Below are 22492 nucleotides of genomic sequence, written 5' to 3'. Positions count from 1 at the left end.
CTGGTTTTGTGACACCTCCTGCTTCACTTTTCTCGCTGAGGATGGTTTTGGCTATTCTGAGCCTCTTATTTTTCCAAACAGATTTCAAAACTGCTTTTTCTATTTCTTTTCTTTTTTAAAAATATTTTTTAGTTGTCAATGGACCTTTATTTTATTTATGTATCTGTGGTGCTGAGAATCGAACCCAGTGCCTCACACATGCCAGGCAAACATGCCACCACTGAACTGTGCACCTCAGCCCTGCTTTTTCTATTTCTATGAAGAACGTCATTGGGATCTTAGTAGGAATGGCAGTGAGTCTGTGTAGCTCTTCTGGGAGTAGAGCTATATGGGCAATATGAATTCTTTATGGGTCTACTCTTGATCGCTGTAACTTGACAGTAAATTTTGAAGCCAGTCTATGTGAATCCCTCGTCAGGATCCATTTGAACTGTTATAAGAAGATGTCATAGACTGCATGACCGTAAACCACAGAAATCTATTTCTCACCATCTGGAGACTGAGAGCCCAAGATCCAGCAGGGGCAGACTCACGTCTGGGAGGGCTGCTTCCTGGTCCTCACAGTGCTTTGTGGCGATTCCTCACGAGCTGGATGGGCAAGGATCTCTCTGGTCTCTTCAAAAGGCATTAATATGATGAATCGAAGAGCATTCTTCTGTCATGTGTAACTGATTAGAACAATTAAATAAAAATAAAACAGAAAAAAAAGACACTAATCCATTCACGGAGACTCCTTCCTCAGGGCCCGGTCAGCTCCCAAAAGCCCCATGTCCTATCACTATCACTTTGAGGTCTAGGATTTCAACATATTGAAGCCAAGCCCTTGTCCCGGAGCTGCAGACAGTGCCCAGGTGGGCTGGAGTGAAGGTGGCCAGCCAGGGCGTTGGCTGTGCAGAGCCCGCATGCCAGCCTGGGCCTGAGGCATGGTGATGGTGAGCCAGGGCAGTGGCAAGCCAGCGTGTGCCCATCTGTCACCCCACAGCACCCCAGCCTGAGGCCCAGAGTGGACGCCCATTGCAGAAACCGCTCCACACAGTGCACAGCTCAGACCCCCTGAGCAGCCATGATCCCATGACCTCCACCTCCCTCTTCCCACCAGCAGCAGGAAAACAGAGGTGGGACAGACCTGGATGGGAGTTCAGGGCCAACCAATGACACTGGTACTTTTCTAAACCCTGATTAGCATAAATCTGAACCAATAACATTGACCCGAGTGCTACTAAACCCCTGGACTAGCACACTCAAGAGGCAACCCCTCGCGGCTCCCCTTCCCTCCGGCAGGAATTCTATTTCTATTCACACTTGAATGAATTGCACCATTACGCTACTCATCCTCTTCTGTGGTTTCACTCCTTGGGTTTGTAGGACCAGAACCCAGAAAAAAGAAATTGCTGGTGAGTTGCTGGGGGTCTGCTGCAGCACTGAAAGTCATAGCCTGCATTAGAGTTGCAGCACATTTCTTGCTTATAAAACTAACGCAGACCCCACTCACCAGCAGAAATGGAGAAACTCTGGTTTGATATGAGTTCTGAGGACCACAAAAATTCACACCATAGCCTGCTCTGACTTTGTTCTACATTTTCAAAAGTTGTTTGGCTATTCTAGTTTTATTTCTATAGCTATATACAGTTTAGAATCAGTTTGACAATTTGTACCAAAAATAAGCCTGATGGAATTTTTTTTTTTTTTAGAATGATGGTTCTTGCAAAACACCTCAAATTTTACTCATGGTACAAAAAGTAATAAATGACACATTAGTACAGAAAAACACACAGCTTATAGCTCATCCTTTAAAACCAGAAGATAAGTGAAAAGTCAGCACAGATTCTTATTTTCACTATAAAAAGTAAAATAAAAAAAGTACACAGGGGAATTGAACTGTTTTTTCCTTCTTTCCAGGGATGTGACACACATAAGTTCTCTGGTCGGTACTAAACAAAACAATGTAGTAAACCAAAGCTGACACACTACCAGTAAAGCCGTCCACTGCCTCCTCCTCATGCTGAGCTAGACCAGTGAACACCATCTTGGCAGGAGATTGTGATGGGAAGAAGAAATTGCAGAGTCTTTACCTACCCTAATAAAAAAACCAAACAACTGGCTTACACAGAAAAGGTTTTAAGCCAACATGCACAGCACACCTGACATGCCATGACGCAGGGTCGCTTCAGCCTGTTCCAGCACACAGCAGACATTCTCTGGTGCTGCTGAAACAGGTGCACCAACATGAAAAGCATTTTTATCTTTACAGCACTAATGACTAAAAAGCACATAGCATATAATACTTTGATCTTTAGGTGGATAATCATGGAAGTTCCAAGATCATATCCACTAAGTTTGCCTGAGTATTCATCTATAAAAATATTTTTCAAAAATAATGCTTGAAAGAGACTTCTAGAAACAGTGGGACTATATCAGGACCAACAGAAGACAGTGTTACAAGGACCAGGTATGTTAAGACTGGGAGTTGACTTTCACACGAAGCTTTTAGGTAAAGGACATCTCTCTTGGTTGACCCCACAGCCAGCATAAGCTGTGATCAGAGGAGACACAGAAATCGCAGGACAGGCAGCTGGCTCCAGTAGCTCCCTAGATAAATACTCCCAAACAAAAACCCCCTTGAGGGTGAAGGACTGAAACTATGTCCCATGTAAAAACGAGCAGTGAGTGCACAAAGGACTCATGCAAAGCCTGATGGGAAGAGGAGGGTTCATGGTTGTGGTTATGCACACCAATATGTACCAGGGAAGGGCTCCCAGGTGGAATGGCTGACCTGGGCCTGACCCAAGCACCTGAGAGGTGACTAGGTGGGGAGGGGAAGAACACTAATACAAAATGGCTTGTCAGGAGAAGTGGGTCCAAAGGTCCAGTCATGTTGTTTCTGACCTGTCAATACTTAACACAAACCAAGGGCTGCAGAACAGAGTCTTTCTGAGATGGATTCTTCTGTCGTCATTAGCTGTAGTCTCTCTGAGTCTGTCAGACTGGTGACATCCAGAATATTCCTGTTCATTGCCTGGAGATGGGACCTAGTGCCTCAGATTGTTCTGGGAAGCTGGCATGGAGGATGATTTGCACAATGAAGTCACCACTAAGCCACTGCTTAAGTCCAGACCCCGGCCTTCCTTTTCTGCTCTGTAGTCCAGAAACATTTCTTTAAAAGCCAGAAAATCCGTAAATGTGAGCAGCATGTCAAATATGTCACCAGCCACTTCATCTTTATGGTGCTGTAATGTAGTTGTGAAAGCCGCCATGTTAAATCCAGGAATCCGCTCCAGCAGCTGTTCTTCAATATATTTTTCCACCAGAGAAATATATTCCTTAAAAATGGGTGTGTAGATGAGTTTATTCTCTTCTGTATCTTCAAACTCCTGGTAGTACTTGTCCATGAAGTTTCTCTGTAATAACTGGAACTCGTCATCCATGATAATGTCCTCTAGATATCCAACCAGGGCATCAAATTCTGCATCGGATGCAGAGGAGAAGGACAGCGCGACGCTCTCTTCCTCTAGGGCGTCCATCGCTGCGGCGCTGCGGGCCTGTCGGCCTCCTATCCCGCCCGCGGCCAGGGCCCAGCCTCCGTCCTGCTCCGCGGAGCCCACACCCGCATCGAGGGCACGGCGGCCCGCCAGCTGGGAGGAGGCCTCGCAGGCAGCCCACGGCCCAGACGGCTCAGCGCGAGGCCCGGCCTCGGGCTCCTGGCTGCGGCCTCGCGCCAGCCGGGCCTCCTCGCACAGCGAGGCCGCACCGCCGCCGCCGCCGCCTCGGGTCCAGACGTCGGTTCGCCTGATGGAATTCTGATTGGGAATACATTATATGTACAGGACAACTGTAGGAGAATTGCCTCTTAGTACTAGGAGCTTCTGAATATTTGAAGATACCATATATCTACATTTATTCCATCTTTAAATTCTCAGCGATAGTTTGCAGTTTTCAATAGATGGAAGTGGTGCATATTTTGTTAAATTTATCCCTAAGTGTTTCATGGTTTTGGTGCTATTGTAAATAGTATTTTTATTTCAATTTCAACTTAATGATTGCTAATATTTAGTAATACAATTAATTTTGCATGTAGAGTTTCATTCTGGGAATTCACTATAATAATTTTATAGTTCCCATAGCTTTCTTTGTAGCTTCTTGAGATTTTGTATAGCAACGATCATGCTTCCTGGAATAAATACACTTTTACTTCTTCCTTTCTGATTTGTATGCCATTTAGTTCTTTTTCTTACCTTATTGCATTGGCTAAGACTCTAGTACTATGCAGAGTAGAAGTGGGAGAGCAGACAGACTTGTTTTTCCTCTATCTTTGAAGGATAGAATTTTGTCTTTACCAACATGTAGGATATTTGTTGTGGGCTCTAGGCACAAACTTTACAAAGTTGAATGAGCACAGCCTCCAACAAGTCTGGATCAAATAGTAGCTTTGCCACCTGAACCTTTGTGAGTTTGGGCAAGTTACTTCTCTTCTCTGGTCTTCCTCACTCAATGAGGAAAATAATGGTATTAAAATTAATGAAATAATAAACTGGAAATAAACAGTGAGACTGTGTGAGGTTCTGTGGGATCTGTGGGAACACATCTCACATGGTGGTAGTCTCCTTCTCCTCCTCCTTCTTCACATTGGGATCCATCCCAGGGCCTGGCACATGCTAGGCAATGGCTCTACCTCTGAGCTACACCCCAGCCTGGGTGGTGGGTTTTCCAGGCAGGACATGGAGGGAAAACGGCACGTCTCAAAACTCTGCTGGCGATCCCATCGGACCCCAGCTCAAGAGCCTGCTACACCATCAAGAAGCAGCATGGTTAGGAAAGAAGAAAGACATGGAGACAGGAAAGTTTCTCATGGAAATTCAAGCAACCCTCAGATGAAAGAGAACTATAAACCCACATTTCAGAATTTCTCCAAAGGAGTGAGAAAGGTAAGCTCTGGGTGGGCAGGTCCATGGTGAGCGTCCAAAGCAGCACAGAGAGGAAAGGCTATGACCCGGAATACTCACAACAGCAGAGAATTCATGGAAATAAGTCAACGAATTTTCAACCAAAAAAATTAGAAAAAATAGTAACAAAAAATCAATTGGGGGGCTGGGGTTGTGGCTCAGAGGCAGAGCACTCACCTAGCCCATGCAAGGCCCTGGGTTCGATCCTCAGCACCACATAAAAATAAATAAGTAAAATAAAGGTATTTTGTCCTACCACAACTAAAAAAAAAATCAAAAATCAACGGAGGGAAGCACCCAGGAAAAAAATTTTAAATAATGATGAAATCAGAAAGATTTTGAGGTGGCTGAGGCCCAGGGAGAATACCCTGAAACTCCCTGCAAAATCCCCCCAGAAACATAAAGACTGGTGTTGCTGCTGTGACCAGAGGACCTCGACAGAACAACTGCAGGGAAGGAGACGTTTATTTGGGGGCTCACGGTTTCAGAGGTCTCAGGCCCACATGGCCGCTCCATTCCTCAGGCCTCAGGCGAGGCAGGACAGCATGGCCAGAGTGTGGAGGAGGGAAGCTGCTCAGGGTGGTGAGGCAGCAGAGCCACACCCCCAGGACCCACTTCCTGTGGCCACGCCCTCCTGCCTCCAGTTACCACTCAGTTAGTCCCACCGGGGAGTAAGTCACTGATGGGGCTAAGGCTCTGGCCCAATCATTTCTCCTCCAAACCTTCTTGCCTTGTCTCACACGTGAGCTTTTGGGGGCACCTCACGCCCAAACCATAACAACCCGTGAGTAGGACAAGAAACACCTTCTCACAGCACGGAGTAACTAGAAGACAGCAAGCTTCCCTCTTCCAACTGTGTGTGAGCGGAAAGCAACACCAGCCCCCAGCCCTCCCAGCACCCTGTGGACCCCCAGGAGGATCTGCTCAGAGGAGGGAAGGGCAGAGCCCAGCCTGAGCAAGGTGCCCAAGACCCTCAGCTTAAAGGAGGGAGGGTCATCCCCACTCACGGTGTCAGTCTGTGCCCTGTTGACCTCCTGTCCGGCTGCGGCAGCACATCATGGCCAGCCCACGTGGCAAAGGAAGACCACTCACCTCGGAGCAGCTGGAAAACAGAGAGGTGGGAGGGGCCCTGGGTCCCAGGCCACCTTCAAGGGCACGCCCCCATGACCTGCCTCCTCCCACCAGGCCCCCCTCCTCCCAGTGGTGCCTTAGACTGGACCCCGAGTCTTTACACGTGGGCCCCATCTAAACCATAACAGAGCCCCAATTTCACCTACCACCTCCACCAGAAAGGCCATCCAGGCACCGAAATACCAGGAAATGTGCACCGTGATGAGCACGATGGTAGTGCCACAGAACCACGCTGGACACGCCGCAGGTATGTTGACGGAGGGGCCGGATGAGCTGCTCCCCAGGCACGGAGGAACCCAGGGAAAAGCAGCCTAAGGGCCACCCCAAAGCTACCCGCACCCAGCCCCCACTGGAAACAGGTGCTGCAAGAAGACTGAGTCACGGAGTGTGCAGCCTCTGGGGCCCAGGAGGGGCGTCCTCGCCAGGGGACGGCCAACGTCACAAACCAGAAAAAATGAGCTGGTTTTTCAAGAGCTGTGAAAACTGCAAACTGAAATCAACTCCCTGGTCAGGGAAATGGTCAGGCCCAACCGACGGTGAAAACCAGCAAAGCAAGGACAGGGAACAAGATGGCAGGCAGGGGACCCTCTCCCCCCAGCAGCCTCCTCCAGGGCCCCCTGCTCCACAGGGAGTGGCTGGCTAAGCGGGTGTGGCTGGCAGAGCCCTGCAAGGCCGCCTGGCGGGTGGGACACGCCTTAGCCGATGGCCCAGTGGGTGTCAGCCCTGCAACCCTGGTGGGTCCAAGCATGGCTACTGGGTCTTGGTTATGAGGGAGGAAGACGGTGTACTCAGGGATGCCCACTGGCATCTGAGGTGACGTGCCAGGAGCCAGAAACACCCCTCCAGGGCTCAGCCAAAGAAAGGCAGAGAGGTAGGCAGGTGGGGGGCGCTTGCACTTCTCTTGCAACCTTCCATGAGTTAGGAATTTTTTCAAGATTTAAAGGGAGGGCTGGGGTGGCTCAGTGGTAGAGCACTGGCCTAGCATGCACGAGGCCCTGGGTTCCACCCCTTCACACACACACACACACACACACACACACACACACACACACACACATATTTGAGAAGAGCTATCAGGACCTAGTCTCTCAAAGGATCATAAGCTAGAATACCCACCTGCTCACTTCTCTTGGGGCACCGGCTGCGGTCTCCTGGACGGCCCTGGAGGTAACCTTGCAAAGGGGACTTTCCCCTTTTGGACGATCAGCTGTCCTGAATTCACAAGCGATCATGGAGCATGAGGGTGCACATTGTCCCCTCCCTCTGCCGAGGTTTGCAGCAGCTCCCCAATGCAAGGGGGTCCCTGGGGCCAAGGGGACAAAAATGGGCACAGCCTTTACTATCCTCCTCCGCCCGCGCAGAACCCTCCTCCCAAGGCTGTGGGGCCTGGAGGAGCCAGGCTGGCCACTCGGCGCTCTGTAGAGGGACACATTTGTACTGTCAAGGACAAGAGCCACTGGCAGCCTGGCCCACAGCTGACCCCTCTGCATCATCGGGGAGAGAAGTGGTCTTTAAAAGGCCCCGGGGGGGGTTGAGTCTCTGAGCCAGGAGTGTCGGTGAGGTCACTGCTTGGCCGCGCTCCACCCGGAGATCGCGTGGTTTCCTCTGCTCTCCAGGCCTGCCTGGAAGGCTGCAGGGAGGGTCTGGGTTTCTCTTGCTGCCCACACCTGGGCAGGAGCCCAGCCAAGCAGAGAAAGGTCCCCAGGGAGACTCCTTCCCGACCAGCCCCATCCCAGCCCGACACCATGTGACTCCCAGGAGCTGGCTGACACAGAGCAGGAGACACCCACAGGCTCTGGGCGGCAGGAGCCACAACCAGCCAGGACAGCCTGAGGCCCAGGGTCCAAGCAGGCAAGGATTCGGAACGGTGAGCACCAGGCCAGCACGGGTCAGGGTGGGGGTGGGGGCCCGCCCAGAAGCTTGGCATCTTCGCTGTCTGAGCTCTTCTGCTGGCCTAACGGGGGAAGGCACAGTGGCCAGCAGTGGCCTGACTATCCAGAGAGCGTCTGTCCAGCCAGACTTCACCCTCTGATTTGGGCTGAGCCGCCGGGCCTGTGGCCAGCTCGTGGCCACTTTCCCTTGTCGCATGCCACTCTGTCAGTGCTGTGGGGGTTGGAGAGGCTGGGCCCCATTCCCAGGAGGGTCAGGGAGACCAGCCGCACTGGGAGGTGTGGTGGCCCCTCAATCTCTCCATGGCAGGAGCAGGGCCAGGCCGGGCCGTCTGCAGAGGACAAAGACACAGGCTGGCCCCACCCGCCCTCCTGGGTCCTGGTGTTCTGTGTCCTCCTCACCCTGCATGACGATGCTCCTCAACTCCCTCAAGGAGTCTGAACCCCAGTTGTGGGGACCCCACCTATTGAGCCCCCTCCAGGGCCTCCAGCTGGACCAGTGGCCCCACACAGAGCCCCCACCGCAGGTCCCAGCTGAGAAAGGCCCTGGCTGGCCTGGCTGAGCCTCGCCTTCCTGCCGCCGTGGCTGACCCCATCTGCCCCCACCCCGCTCTGCCCACCTCTCACCTCCCTGCTCCCCTCTCCTCTCCTTCTCCCTTTCCTTCTCTCTCCCCCTTTCTCTCCCACTCTCTTCCCTTCCCTCTGATCTGTGGCTTCTGTTCCTGGCTCCCCCTGGGGACCCTGCACTGTGTCCCAGCTTTGTCCCCGGGCAGCAGGAGGCCCTCAGCAGTGGTCTTCGGGTGCAGGAGGTGATGGAAGAACAGTATGGAGAGGAGAGGTGGGTCAGGGCCCCGAGTGGAGGCCGGGCACTGGAGAAGCCCGCCCACTCCTTTGGGGCCACAGCCTTGATGGGGGTCCTGGAGGCAGCTTTGAGCATGGGGGACTTAAGACCTCCCATACTCATCTCTGCCTTTCCCCAGGCTTGGCCGCAGGGCCACACCCAGTCCTGTCTGAGACAGGCGTGCCCACAGCCCCCTCAGTGTCTCCTCCATGCTGGTGCTGACCAGGCCAGCCCGCTAGTCACCAGGCGGTCAGGACTCACCTGCTAGAGTCCACCTGCCTCACCCCCATACACCTGCTCATGGCCCATCCAGCCTCCGGGGACGAGGGCGCTAGGACAGAGTGCACGGCCAGGAGTCGGGTCCTTCTCCACCCAGGACTGGGCCCCACTCCCAGATAGCCCCACAGGCAGGGACATCCAGACTGGCCCAGGGAAGACCCAGCTTCCCAGTGGCAGGAACAGCCACCCTTTCCCAGGGCCTGTCACTTTACCCTAGTCAAATAGTGACTGCAGAAAACTGAGGGTCTGACAGGAAGAGGGGGTGACAGGACCCGCAGGACAGCCAATGCCACCGTGCTCAGCATATGGCCCTCTGCAAGGCCAGTTTTAGCCCTGAGTCCTGGCCCACCCGTCCTCCTGCACTGTGCATGGACACTCCGTCCCTAAAGGGAGAGAGCAGGAGATTCAAACAGTCTCGAGGTGGGAGCCTGCTCTGTGCACCCCCATCTCCCACATCTCCCCCCAGCCCCCCCAGGAGACCAGAGGACCAGTCACCACCAGGCAGAGGAGGCACAGGGGGATCATCCTCGGCCCCCTCTGGTCTCCAGAGAGAGACAAGGCCCTGTCCCTTCTCTGTAACCTCACAGGGAGGAGCTGTAGGCACCCAGTGCTCAGGGCAGCTGTGGGGATGGACCACCCTGGGTGGCAAGATAGGAGCAGGTAGCCACGGCTGGTGGGGCGGCAGGTGGCTTCAGGTGGGCCTCCTGCTGAGCTCTGCGTGGTCCTGAGGTCTCCTGTCCAGCTGTTTCACTGGCCAAGCTGGAGGGAGATCCTGCTCCATCCCGCTCAGGGCCAGGCGGGCTGATCCGGTCAGATCTGAGCCCTCGCCCGTACGCGGGGCCTGCCCTGTGAGCCAGCTGCCCAGGCCTGCCACCAGCCTCAGCATCAGAGTAGCCTCTCTTCCCCCTGAGGGGAGGGGGACTGACAGGTGAGAAGCAGGGAGAGAGGGTCGCAGGGACACGGCCTGGGGGAGAGGGGGACTCCTGGGGTCCCAGGCTTGCACATGGCATGGCCAACTGGGGGGCAGGGGGGAGCACACTGGTGGCAGCCCCTCGTGGAAGTCTCTTAAGACCTGCTCTGAGATGACACACACACTTGGCCACCGTGAGCCTCCCTCCGGGGTCCTGCACTCACTGGGCCTAGGCCCTGCCTGTGGCCTTAAAACAAGACTCCTCCGGGGCCCTGTCCTCTCCCCACTGACCCGTGTCTGCAGGGCCCCCTGCCGAGGGCAGACAGCTGGCTGAGGGCACCATTAGCAGCCGCGGAGGCTGGGGCCTGGAGAGTGCTGGCCTGAGCGCCTCAGACGGGGAGGAGGGCGAGGTCAGGTGACAGGGAGAAATGGAAGGTGGGCACCTCCTTCAGCCAGGTCTCACCACCCGGATTGCCCACCCAGTCCCTAGCCAGTCCCCTCACTCCTGAACAGGAAACTCAGAGGACTCTGTGGTTTCAGGGCACCAGGAGAGAGCAGAGTGGACGTCCCTGGCCTCCCGGCCTCCACCCATTCCACCCTTCCCTGGAGATGGAGTGGAAGGAAGGTGGCCAGCGCATAGCTGCCCCCGACCGCAGCCAGGAGGACCAGGCCTTCAACCTGGTCATTCTGGCCCTCACGGAGCTGCTCAGCCTGGGCGGGCTGCTGGGCAACGGGGTGGTCCTCTGGCTGCTCAGCTGCAACGTCTACAGGAACCCCTTCTCCATCTACCTCCTGGACGTGGCCTGTGCCGACCTCATCTTCCTCGGCTGCCACATGGTGGCCGTCGTCCCTGACCTGCTGCCCCACCAGCTGACCTTCCCAGGCTTCGTTCAGACCAGTCTGGCCACACTGAGGTTCTTCTGCTACATCGTGGGCCTGAGCCTCTTGGCGGCCATCAGCATAGAGCAGTGCCTGGCCACCCTCTTCCCGGCCTGGTACCTGTGCCGCCGCCCGCGCCACCTGACCACCTGCGTGTGCGCGCTGGCCTGGGCGCTCTGCCTGCTGCTGGACCTGCTGCTCAGTGGGGCCTGCACCGAGTTCTTTGGGGAGCCCAGCGGCCACCTGTGCAGGACGCTGTGGCTGGTGGTGGCGGCCCTGCTGGGCGCCCTGTGCTGTGCCATGTGCCTGGCCAGCCTGCTCCTGCTGCTGCGGGTAGAGCGGGGCCCACAGCGGCCCCAGCCCCGGGGCTTCCCCGCCCTGGTCCTGCTGGCCGTCCTCCTCTTCCTCTTCTGCGGCCTGCCCTTCGGCATCTACTGGCTGTCACGGAACCTGCACTGGCACATCCCCCACTACTTCTACCACTTCAGCTTCCTCATGGCCGCCGTGCACAGCTCCACCAAGCCCGCCGCCTACTTCTGCCTGGGCAGCACCCAGGGCCGCAGGCTGCGCGAGCCCCTCCGCCTGGTGCTCCAGAGGGCCCTGGGGGACGAGGCCGAGCTGGGGGCCGGGAGGGAGGCTTCCCAAAGGGGCCTGGTGGACATGACGGCCTAGGCCCTCGTCCCAACCTCGGCTCTGGCCTGGAAGCCAGGGAGCTGCCCACCAAGGGGGCCTCCGGAGGAGGTCTCTGCTGATGACCTGCCTGTGAGGTCCACCAGTGTCACCCTCACTCCCCGTGTGAAGCTCACTGGGGAGGCTGCTGGAGGGTCTCTGGGGAGGCAGCCTGGGAATTTGCACTTTGAGGACACCCTCCCAGGGCCATTGTCATGCCCAGGAACTCATGAGAGCCCCTGGGTTACACCCACGTTGTTCCCCAGTGACAGCAAGAGGCAGGCAAGGAAGGGAACAGGCCAGTCCCCAGGTGGGGGCAGGCCAGCTGTCTCCTGCCAGCTCATCCTGCCTCCCCGGTCTGCCTCCCCACAGCCGAGGGCACACCCCGGATGTGTGGGGATGGGGCAGTGTGGCCCGCCTCGGCTCCCCAAGGCCCTCCCTCCAGTGTGTCTACCATGCCCTGAGATTGGAAGCTGGCTCAGGCGTGGGGAATGAGGCATCAGGGGACCCTGGGTGGCTGGGTCACAGAAGAAAATGTCCGCCAGACCCCCACACCCTGGCCAGTGAGCGGAGGCTGCCCCTCCCCCGGCACCAAGAGCAGAGCTGGCCCCGGTGCAGGGTGCTGGGGCCAGCAGCCCACTGAACCCCGGGGAAGCTGGGTCAGGCTGCAGCAGCAGGGGCAGCAGTCACCGGCCCTGGCAGACTGCTCGGACTACCCCCAGTGTCCACCTGGGTTCCTGCTGTGCTCTCCGGGCGTCGTGAGGCCCATCCAGGCAAAGCCCCAGCAGCTTCTGTGCCATTGGCTCATGTCCCATCAGGAGCTTCAGCCGAAAATTTGTGACATCCCGAGTGCCAGTGACCTCCCCCCGAGGCCGCACGTGGGTGGAGAGCCTTGAGGCCTACCCTGCCCAGCTGTGGCAGAGGAAGGCGGACAGGGGCTTGGAGGGGCTTCCAGAGCCTGGGGTTGTCGGTGACCACTGGCCCCTCACGTATGACTGGGTCCTGGACCACGCAGACCTCTGCCCAAGCTTCAGGAAGGCTGTTCTGCAAAGCTCCTTCTGCATCGTGAGAAGTGCCCTGAGTGGGCAGGAGGCCCTGGCAGTCCTGCCCACACCTGGAGCTGCCCCGCAGGACAGTCTGGACTTCAGCTCTTGGGAAGCCCCCCACCTGCACCTCCTGGGTGGGCATGTCCCACTCAGGAGGGTCGCTCTGAGGACACAGCTCAGGCTCTGCCCTCAGCAGGCTGCAGAGCTCCCTGGTACTGGGCCTGGGGCTCAGAGATGACCCAGAGCTGATCCCTGAGCGTCTCATTTCCCGGGGCCCGAGCCAGCTTCCAACATCAGGGGTCAAGGGCAGGGGCTTTGGAGCCCTCCAGCCTGGGCCGAGCCAGTTCCCACCACCCCGTCTCCATGGGTGGGTTGCTCAGCCTCCCCTGCCCCTCTGGGCCATCTTTAAAGCACTAGAGCCAAGTGACTTCACTGCATGAGAGGCTGTGAAGTATGTCTGGTGCCTTATGAGTCCAACAGAACTTCACCACGTCACTGTCCCTCCAGGCCCAAGTCCACCACACGTCCTAACCTGGGTGTCCTGGAGATCTTCTTTACAGCTGCCAGGACCTCCTTCTGACCTGGAGCAGCCGGGCCGTGGCCAGTGTGAGGTTCAGGCTTGGCCATGAGCTTGTCTTCTGAGGTGGGGTGAGAGTCTCAGACCCCTGCCCAGCATCCTGGACCCCTACCCAGCATCCTGGAATCCCTACCCAGCATCCTGGACCCCTACCCAGCATCCTGGAATCCCTACCCAGCATCCTGGACCCCTACCCAGCATCCTGGAATCCCTATCCAGCATCCTGGACCCCTACCCAGCATCCTGGGGCCCCTACCCAGCATCCTGGGACCCCTACCCAGCATCCTGGGACCCCTACTCAGCATCTGGGACCCCTACCCAGCGTCCTGGGACCCCTACCCAGCATCCTGGGACCCCTACCCAGCATCCTGGGGCCAGGCCTCCCACCTTCACCCCAGGGCCTTCACCCAGGCTCCTTCGCACCCTGGCAGATGTGGGCCCAGGGGTCCCTCCTGAGATGGCTTGGGGCCAGTGTGGCCCTCCCTGTCCACCTCCTGGCAAGATGGCCCAGTTCAGTCTCCCTGGGGGAGATGAGAGCAGGAAAGGAGCCGCCTGTCCACAAACCCACTTTGGGCCTGACACACACCTCCTCAGCTGGAGGAAGACCACGGGGGAAGCGCCACCAGCCCACGGTGCCATGTGCCTGGACATTGACCCAGAACCCTGCAGTGGGGGGAGGGCACTTACATGGAGAACACTGAGCTCGGGGATCTGAGAATGCCCCAGGCCACCAGACAGTCCCTCCCTGGATCCTTCCACACACCCTGCTGGTTCAGGACTGGCTCAGGAGCCCTGAACACACCCTGGCCCCCCATCCCCTTTTCCCCATCTAGGGGAGATATAGGTCAGGGACCCTCGGGACATGCCCTCCTGCCTGAGAGCCCCTGCCCGAGAGCCCACCCTTGGTCCTGGGGAGTGGGTGCAGCTCTCCATCCTCCTAGCTGACTCATGGGGCATAGGTGTGGCAGCAGGTATGTGCCCTGGAGGCCAGGCTGGTTGGTGCCCCCTCAGCCCAGACTGTCGGCCCAGCCCCATGCTCTGGGGAGAGAGCCAGGGGTACTGGGGCGAGTGATGGTCCTCCTAGCCTTCATCGGAGTTCCCAGGGCCCACGGGCAAGGCAGACTGACTGCCCACCTGGCCACCTGCCCACACCTCTCACCTCACCTGGCTGTACCTCCCCCTCTGCCCCAGAGCCACCAGGGCCCACCATGCACCCCAGCCACCCTCCCCCCAGCCCTCACCCTGCATGACCCTGAGGTCCACTCCCCAACGTGGCCCCTCCCCAGGCCTCAGACAAAGCCAGACCAGGAGGAGGCTCAGGGCCCTAGGAGGACATGGCCTGAGGGCCAGGCCACCTGTCCACCAGGGCCCACCCACTGTGCCTAGGGCAGGACAGACTTCCCAGGAACAGGGTGTCTGCTGGGGCAGCCAACATTCCAGGGAGCCCCTGTCACCACAGCCCCTCCCCAGGCCTGCAGGGAGCGCTGACAGGCTCCAGGCCCAGGACTCGGGGCAGGGCCCAGGAAGACGCCCACTGCCCACCTCCCCCCTGGCTCAGTTACAAGCTTGAGGTGGTCCTGGCGCTGGGTCCTGGGTAGCTGGGAGGACCCGCTCACTCCTCCCTGTGCCCCGGCAGCAGCTGGAGCCACCAGGGGAAGCCTCAGCCTGTGGGGCCATGGGCGAGGGCCAGCTCTGAGCTGCCCTGAGCTGCTCCTCCTCTCAGCCCAGGTGCGGGGGTCTCTGACCTGGGCCCCTCCACCTGCCCCGGAGCTACCCACTGCAGAGTCTGCGCTTGCCCCCAGGGCCTTCCCACGCGCCCGTCCTGCTTCCTGCCCCCCCAGGCGTGGTCACTGAAGGACACGTCCTGCCTCCTGCCCCCCCAGGCGTGGTCACTGAAGGACACGTCCTGCCTCCTGCCCCCCCAGGCGTGGTCACTGAAGGACACGTCCTGCCTCCTGCCCCCCCAGGCGTGGTCACTGAAGGACACGTCCTGCCTCCTGCCCCCCCAGGCGTGGTCACTGAAGGACACGTCCTGCCTCCTGCCCCCCCAGGCGTGGTCACTGAAGGACACGTCCTGCCTCCTGCCCCCCCAGGCGTGGTCACTGAAGGACACGTCCTGCCTCCTGCCACCCCAGGCGTGGTCACTGAAGGACACGTCCTGCCTCCTGCCCCCCCAGGCGTGGTCACTGAAGGACACGTCCTGCCTCCTGCCCCCCCAGGCGTGGTCACTGAAGGACACGTCCTGCCTCCTGCCCCCCCAGGCGTGGTCACTGAAGGACACGTCCTGCCTCCTGCCCCCCCAGGCATGGTCACTGAAGGGCACGGGCTCCCCTGCTGAATCAGAGTGTTTTTCTTTTAAGCAAGTGGCTTCCACAGGTGGCAAAAACCATAACACTCTGCCTGTGATCTGCTGTGGGTAATGGGTCACACACGTGACCTGGGCGATGTCACAAGACCTCATGGAACCCGTGGGAAACTGAGGCTTCCAGAGACCAAAAAGGCTGACCCCAAGCTGCAGCCTGCGGGGCCAGGGGGCAGCCCCTCCCTCCCTGCCATGCAAGACCCCACCCAGGAAAGGGTCAGGAGGTAGCGAGTCATGGCCTCAGGCCCACGCTCTCCTGAACAGCTCACCGTGGGCCCTGCGTTCCCTGTCTGTTCTGTGTGCCTGCTGCCCGAGCACCTAGGGCCTCACTGACCCTCAGGCAGCTAACTCCTAGGGATGCTAAAGCACTAGCTCCTTCATGTCCAGTACTACTCCGCCATGCAGTGCAGAGCCCACACCCACCCTGGGTTCCCCTAAACTGTGACCACCACTCCAGGGTGGTGCTGCACAGCCAGGCAGCCCCTGGGCTCCAGGGTCCTGAAATCCCTCTAACTGGCCAATCCTAGGCCTGCTTGCTGTCCTTGTCCACTGTCGTGAGTGAGCTATGTCATTAAAATAGACCAAACACGTCTGTATCTTTCTGCAATGTCGGCATTCACTGAGTAACAATAAATTCACAGGCTGCCCACTTTCCTTTGTGGGATTCACTGAATACCCCTAGGTCGCCTGGTAGTCATGAGCAGGACAATCACAGATACTTTTATTCCACTCTTAATTTCTAATATCCAAAGACTCCAGTCACACACACGTCACAGAGTGATATATGAGAAGTAGGTCATGGGCTGGGGATGTGGCTCAAGCACTAGCGTGCTCACCTGGCATGCACGCGGCGCAGGGTATGTCCTCAGTACCACATACAAATAAAAGAATGTTGTGTCCGCCGAAAACTAAAAAACAATAAATATTTAAAAATTCTCTCTCTCCTTAAAAAAAAAAAAAAGAAGTAGGTCATAAAATACTGAGAAAGGGTTAGAGGATCTTCAAGTGTTGGGTAATGTGTCACATGTCACCTGGGCAATGTCACAGGTCATGACAAACAGCTCTTCTGTACACCAGGGACTCACTCAAGGCAGGCACAGGCTGAGGACTGCTGTTCTACACACCAGGGAGTCACTAGGGCAGGCACAGCCTGAGGACTGCTGTTCTACACACCATGGAGTCACCAGGGCAGGTACAGCCTGAAGACTGCTGTTCTACACACGATGGAGTCACTAGAACAGGCACAGCCTGAGGACTGCTGTTCCACACACCATGGAGTCACTAGGGCAGGTACAGCCTGAGGACTGCTGTTCCACATACCATGGAGCCACTCAGGGCAGGCACAGCCTGAGGACTGCTGTTCTACACACCATGAAGTCACTAGGGCAGGCACAGCCTGAGGACTGCTATTCCACACACCATGGAGTCACTAGGGCAGGCACAGCCTGAGGACTGCTGTTCTACACACCATGGAGTCACTAGGGCAGGCGCAGCCTGAGGACTGCTATTCCACACACCATGGAGTCACTAGGGCAGGCACAGCCTGAGGACTGCTATTCTACACACCATGGAGTCACTAGGGCAGGCACAGCCTGAGGACTGCTGTTCTACACACCATGGAGTCACTAGGGCAGGCACAGCCTGAGGACTGCTGTCCTACACACCATGGAGTCACTAGGGCAGGCACAGCCTGAGGACTGCTATTCCACACACCATGGAGTCACTAGGGCAGGCACAGCCTGAGGACTGCTGTTCTACACACCATGGAGTCACTAGGGCAGGCGCAGCCTGAGGACTGCTATTCCACACACCATGGAGTCACTAGGGCAGGCACAGCCTGAGGACTGCTATTCTACACACCATGGAGTCACTAGGGCAGGCACAGCCTGAGGACTGCTGTTCTACACACCATGGAGTCACTAGGGCAGGCACAGCCTGAGGACTGCTGTCCTACACACCATGGAGTCACTAGGGCAGGCACAGCCTGAGGACTGCTATTCCACACACCAAGGAGTCACTCAGGGCAGGCACAGCCTGAGGACTGCTATCCTACACACCATGGAGTCACTAGGGCAGGTACAGCCTGAGAGCTGCTGTTCTACACACCATGGAGTCACCAGGGCAGGCACAGCCTGAGGACTGCTGTTCTACACACCATGGAGTCACTAGGACAGGCGCAGCCTGAGGACTGCTGTCCTACACACCATGGAGTCACTAGGGCAGGTACAGCCTGAGAGCTGCTGTTCTACACACCATGGAGTCACTAGGGCAGGCACAGCCTGAGGACTGCTGTTCTACACACCATGGAGTCACTAGGACAGGCGCAGCCTGAGGAATGCTGTTCTACACACCATGGAGTCACTCAGGGCAGGCGCAGCCTGAGGACTGCTGTTCTACACACCATGGAGTCACTAGGGCAGGCACAGCCTGAGAGCTGCTGTTCTACACACCATGGAGTCACCAGGGCAGGCGCAGCCTGAGAGCTGCTGTTCTACACACCATGGAGTCACTAGGGCAGGCACAGCCTGAGGACTGCTGTCCTACACACCATGGAGTCACTCAGGGCAGGCACAGCCTGAGGACTGCTGTTCTACACACCATGGAGTCACCAGGCAGGTACAGCCTGAGGACTGCAGTCCTACACACCATGGAGTCACTCAGGGCAGGCGCAGCCTGAGGACTGCTGTTCTACACACCATGGAGTCACTCAGGGCAGGCACAGCCTGAGGACTGCTGTTCTACACACCATGGAGTCACCAGGGCAGGCGCAACCTGAGGACTGCTGTTCTACACACCATGGAGTCACTAGGGCAGGCACAGCCTGAGGACTGCTGTTCTACACACCATGGAGTCACCAGGGCAGGCGCAACCTGAGGACTGCTGCCCTACACACCATGGAGTCACTCAGGGCAGGTGCAGTCTGAGGACTGCTGTCCTACACACCATGGAGTCACTAGGGCAGGCACAGCCTGAGGACTGCTGTTCCACACACCATGGAGTCACTAGGGCAGGCACAGCCTGAGGACTGCTGTCCTACACACCATGGAGTCACCAGGGCAGGCACAGCCTGAGGACTGCTGTTCTGCACACCATGGAGTCACTAGGACAGGCACAGCCTGAGGACTGCTGTTCTGCACACCATGGAGTCACTAGGGCAGGCACAGCCTGAGGACTGCTGTTCCACACATCATGGAGTCACTAGGGCAGGCACAGCCTGAGGACTGCTGTCCTACACACCATGGAGTCACCAGGGCAGGCGCAGCCTGAGGACTGCTGTCCTACACACCATGGAGTCACCAGGGCAGGCACAGCCTGAGGACTGCTGTCCTACACACCATGGAGTCACTCAGGGCAGGCGCAGCCTGAGGACTGCTGTTCTACACACCATGGAGTCACCAGGGCAGGCACAGCCTGAGGACTGCTGTTCTACACACCATGGAGTCACCAGGGCAGGCGCAGCCTGAGGACTGCTGTTCTACACACCATGGAGTCACCAGGGCAGGCACAGCCTGAGGACTGCTGTTCTACACACCATGGGGTCACTCAGGGCAGGCGCAGCCTGAGAGCAGCTGTCCTGCACACCAGGGACAAATCCATGTGAGGAATATTAGGGCCGATAGCCCCTTTCCAACTGATTCCTGGTGTTGAACACCGGGCTGTGTGTCCCCGTCAGCAATCATAGAGCACAGTCCAGGAGAATGTCTGATGGGAACTTTTCCCACTACGTGGTTCTGCAGGCAGAATTGGACAAGCACCAGTTGGTGTCTAGTAGCTCTGGATGGCAGGGAAGGTGGACAGACAGTGGAGGGCTCCTTAGGAAGGGGTGTGGAAGGACGTCCTGGGCCAGCACCTGCTCGCCCAGGGAACTGAGCTGTCTATGAACCGTCAGTCCCATGGGAGGTTCAGGACTGAGGCCCAGGGAGGATGGGTCATTCCCTCAAAGCCACAGAGCCAGAAAGGTGAGACCAGGAGCCACGTCCAGGCCTCAGCCCACAGCGCCTGGGTCACGTGGGCCATGGTAGCAACCTGGCGGATGACAGGGGCCGTCCACCAAGCAGAACAGCCAGGAGGTGTGGCCAGCCCTTGCTGGACACAGATTCCCCAGGTTTCTCCCTCTCTGACACACCCCAGACGCAGCGAGGGCCAGGGCCACTTGTGGGGAAGTGACCGCAGCCCTGTTGACTCTAACTCCAGGGTTGTCCAGGTCCGTTTTTCCTGAAGAGTCTCCCAGGAAACCTGTGTAAACAAAGGCAGCAGAGTTGAGTGTGGCACCTCCAAGCCAGACCCTGCTCCGGGGATGCACCCAGCACTTCCATATCAAGGTAAGCCGGGTGCATTTCAGCCAAGATGGTCACTTCTGTCCTTGCCCCTAAGTGTGCCCCTCTTTCTGATGACATTGTGGGGGTCCAGCTGGTCCTTCTGGCCCCAGGGCTCCCTTCTATCAGCCAGTCCCCAGGAGGTAGCCCTCTGCAGAGTCTCCGACGGGCACCTGTCTTCCATCTCCTGGTGTCTTGGGGCCTATGCTCCCTCACAAGGACTGGAAAGTTCCAGAATCCAGCTGAGCCAGCCAGGAGGCAGAGGGAGTGGCCAGAGGGCCTGCGGCAAAGCCCCGGGGTGGCCCCCTAACTGAGCCTGGGACTCCTTGAAACAGCCGATCACCGAAAGCCGTCTGTCGCACTGTGGGAGGAAGGGCATCTCACGCTGCAGCGCTCCCTGTGGGCAGCTCCACTGATGTCCATCCGGTAAAGGAACTGGAAGAGTCACAACTTGAAATAGACTCGTGTCTCTCTACCGCCTCTCTGTCCACCTCGGCACACCTCCGCAGCCAGAACCTCAGCTTGCAGCCCCGAGGCTGGGGGGCAAGGACTGGGAAGGAGGCCCGCGGAGCTGTCCCCTCGTGGTCAGGCTGCGATGCAGAGATGGGGTCCTGGGGAAGGGTAGTGAGGACAGCCGCCTCAGAGGGACGAGGACAGGGACCTCACCCGTGAGCCTGCCTTTCTGTTCCAGCCTAACTGTGGGGAGGCAGCAGGGGCCTGAGGTTCAGGGACAGTGACTGCCCAGGGTGTGAGGCTGTGGAGTTGCTAGATCCTACAGGAGCTCGTGACAACTGGCCTGTGCATGTGGCTGCCTGGATGAAGGGCCTGCGGGCATTTCTGTGGTCAGAAATGAAGCAGGGAAAATCGGCCATGGTCACCTCCCGTGCAGCACTTGCACTTGAGGCCCGGGGAAGCTCCCCCTGTAGACTGGATCCCAGTGGACATGACAGAGGCAGGGCCCCGCGGTGGGATGGCCAGGACGGGTGCCCGTGGAGACGCCTGGAGGCAGCCCCGGGGGCGCAGCAGGAGGGCTCCCACAGCCAGCCCTTTCCTCCCGGGTCCCGACTCGGCCGATGGTGGATGGGGTGTCCCTGATGGGGGCCACTGCTGCTCTGGCGGGGACAGGCCTCTCAGAAAAGAAAGGCAGGCAGAGGGGAAAGGGAAAGAAGCGGGGCGAGGTGGAGGGAGAAGGGGCCGTGGCCTGAGCTGCCCACAGGGTACTGGCACCAACGCCCTGGGACAGTCTGGTCACCAGGGAAGGAACTTGACCCAACAGCAGCCCAGCTCCCGCCTTCCGTGAGGGAGGGCAGGGGCGTCCAGGCTCGGCACTGCCAGCGACTCAGGATGGCTCTGCACTCCCCGTGGCTAGGGTGGGGCCGAGGCCCACCAGAGCGAGGGCCCCCAAGAGTGACCAGAGGACTCAGGTGGAACCACTGTTTGCAGGTCATCTAAGAGGGAGAGACCAGAACAGCATCGAGGGTTCGGGTCCTTGGCAACCCGGAATGTTCCCCGGGGCCCTGGCGGTCACTGACAGATGTGGGGCCAGGCCCTCAGTGTCCACTGGTGCACCTAGGAACGTGGAGGGTGCCCCAGCTCCTCATTTGGTGCTCACCTCCTTGGTCCCTGAGGACATTCTGGGGGTGGACATCCTGCTAGGAAAGACATGGCAGAACCCCATGGGGGTCCCCAAAGTCCAGGTAAAGCAGCGTGGGAGAAGCACGGCGAGACCCCGCTAGGCTTTCTGCCCAGAGGCAGGCAGCGCACCCAGGAGGCCCACGGACCTTTGCACCTTCTGCAGCGCCTTCAAGAGCCCCAGCTGGCCTGAAGACAGCCTTGAGCACGAGGGGCCACTGCAGGGAGTCGGGTGGGTGACACCTCCGCTCAGTGACACCTCTGCCCACACCGCCACACCACACAGCAACGGGAGGACTAGGGCCCCCTTGGCTCTGCACAGCCTCCACTGGAGTTGGCCAGTGCCTTTCCTGGTGCCCCTTTACAGCTGGACTTGCAAGACCCCCTCTCCTCCCCTGGAGGGACTGAGGACGGAGCATGGGCCCCACCATTCTGGTCCCCTGCTGGTACTACTGCCCACTCTCTCGATAACACGGTGCTCACTGGTGGAGACGGCTGTCATCCCTGCATAAGGGGATGGCTGTCCACCCCACAGGAGCCAGGGACCTGGACCATCCGTGAAGACCCTGTACCACCTCCACACTGACGGACAGGTGGTCTTGCTGGGGGAGCAGTGGCCTTTACAAGTTCCCTCCAGACACAGAGCTCTGGACTTTGTGGTTCTCTGGTCTCCTCTGTGGACAGCGCCTGTGGAAACGCTCGCCTGCAGCGGTGCCTCTGTGCACACGGGCCTTGGCGGCTCCCTCTGGTCTGCACTGCCCTGGTGGCTCCTCCTCGCCAATGCCAAGATTGGAAGGCTCTCGACAAACGTGCCTTTAAGCTCAACAGGCCAACAGGCCAGCACTTCCCAGAGGTCTCAGCAGGCCCTCGCACACCCTGCCCGGGCTGTCCCCTCACCTAGGACGCTTCACAGCAGGCCCTGTGCGTCACCCGGGCTGGGGCAAAGACAGGACACTCCGGCAACAGGAGAGCTCCAGAGATTGGGGACCAACACCAGTGGATGACCTGGTACGGGCGCTGA

The 22492-nt window shown here is 58.1% G+C and overlaps 1 protein-coding gene and 1 pseudogene across 1 annotated transcript; one reads left to right on the top strand and one right to left on the bottom strand.

Annotated features, from left to right (window-relative positions):
- Window positions 1-3029: 3029 nt before the first annotated feature.
- Window positions 3030-3521, bottom strand: LOC144254652 (ADP-ribosylation factor-like protein 2-binding protein pseudogene; annotated as a pseudogene).
- Window positions 3522-10599: 7078 nt separating this feature from the next.
- Mrgpre (MAS related GPR family member E) lies at window positions 10600-11541 on the top strand. Its single transcript, XM_026411280.1, has one exon. It carries the CDS (start codon window positions 10600-10602, stop codon window positions 11539-11541), a length of 942 nt encoding a protein of 313 aa, XP_026267065.1.
- The last annotated feature ends 10951 nt before the right edge of the window (window positions 11542-22492 follow it).

Source organism: Urocitellus parryii, chromosome 4 (assembly GCF_045843805.1).
Source record: "Urocitellus parryii isolate mUroPar1 chromosome 4, mUroPar1.hap1, whole genome shotgun sequence".
Lineage (NCBI taxonomy): Eukaryota > Metazoa > Chordata > Mammalia > Rodentia > Sciuridae > Urocitellus > Urocitellus parryii.
The sequence above is the reverse complement of the archived record's forward strand: the minus strand, read 5'-3'. Positions and strand labels throughout refer to the sequence as shown.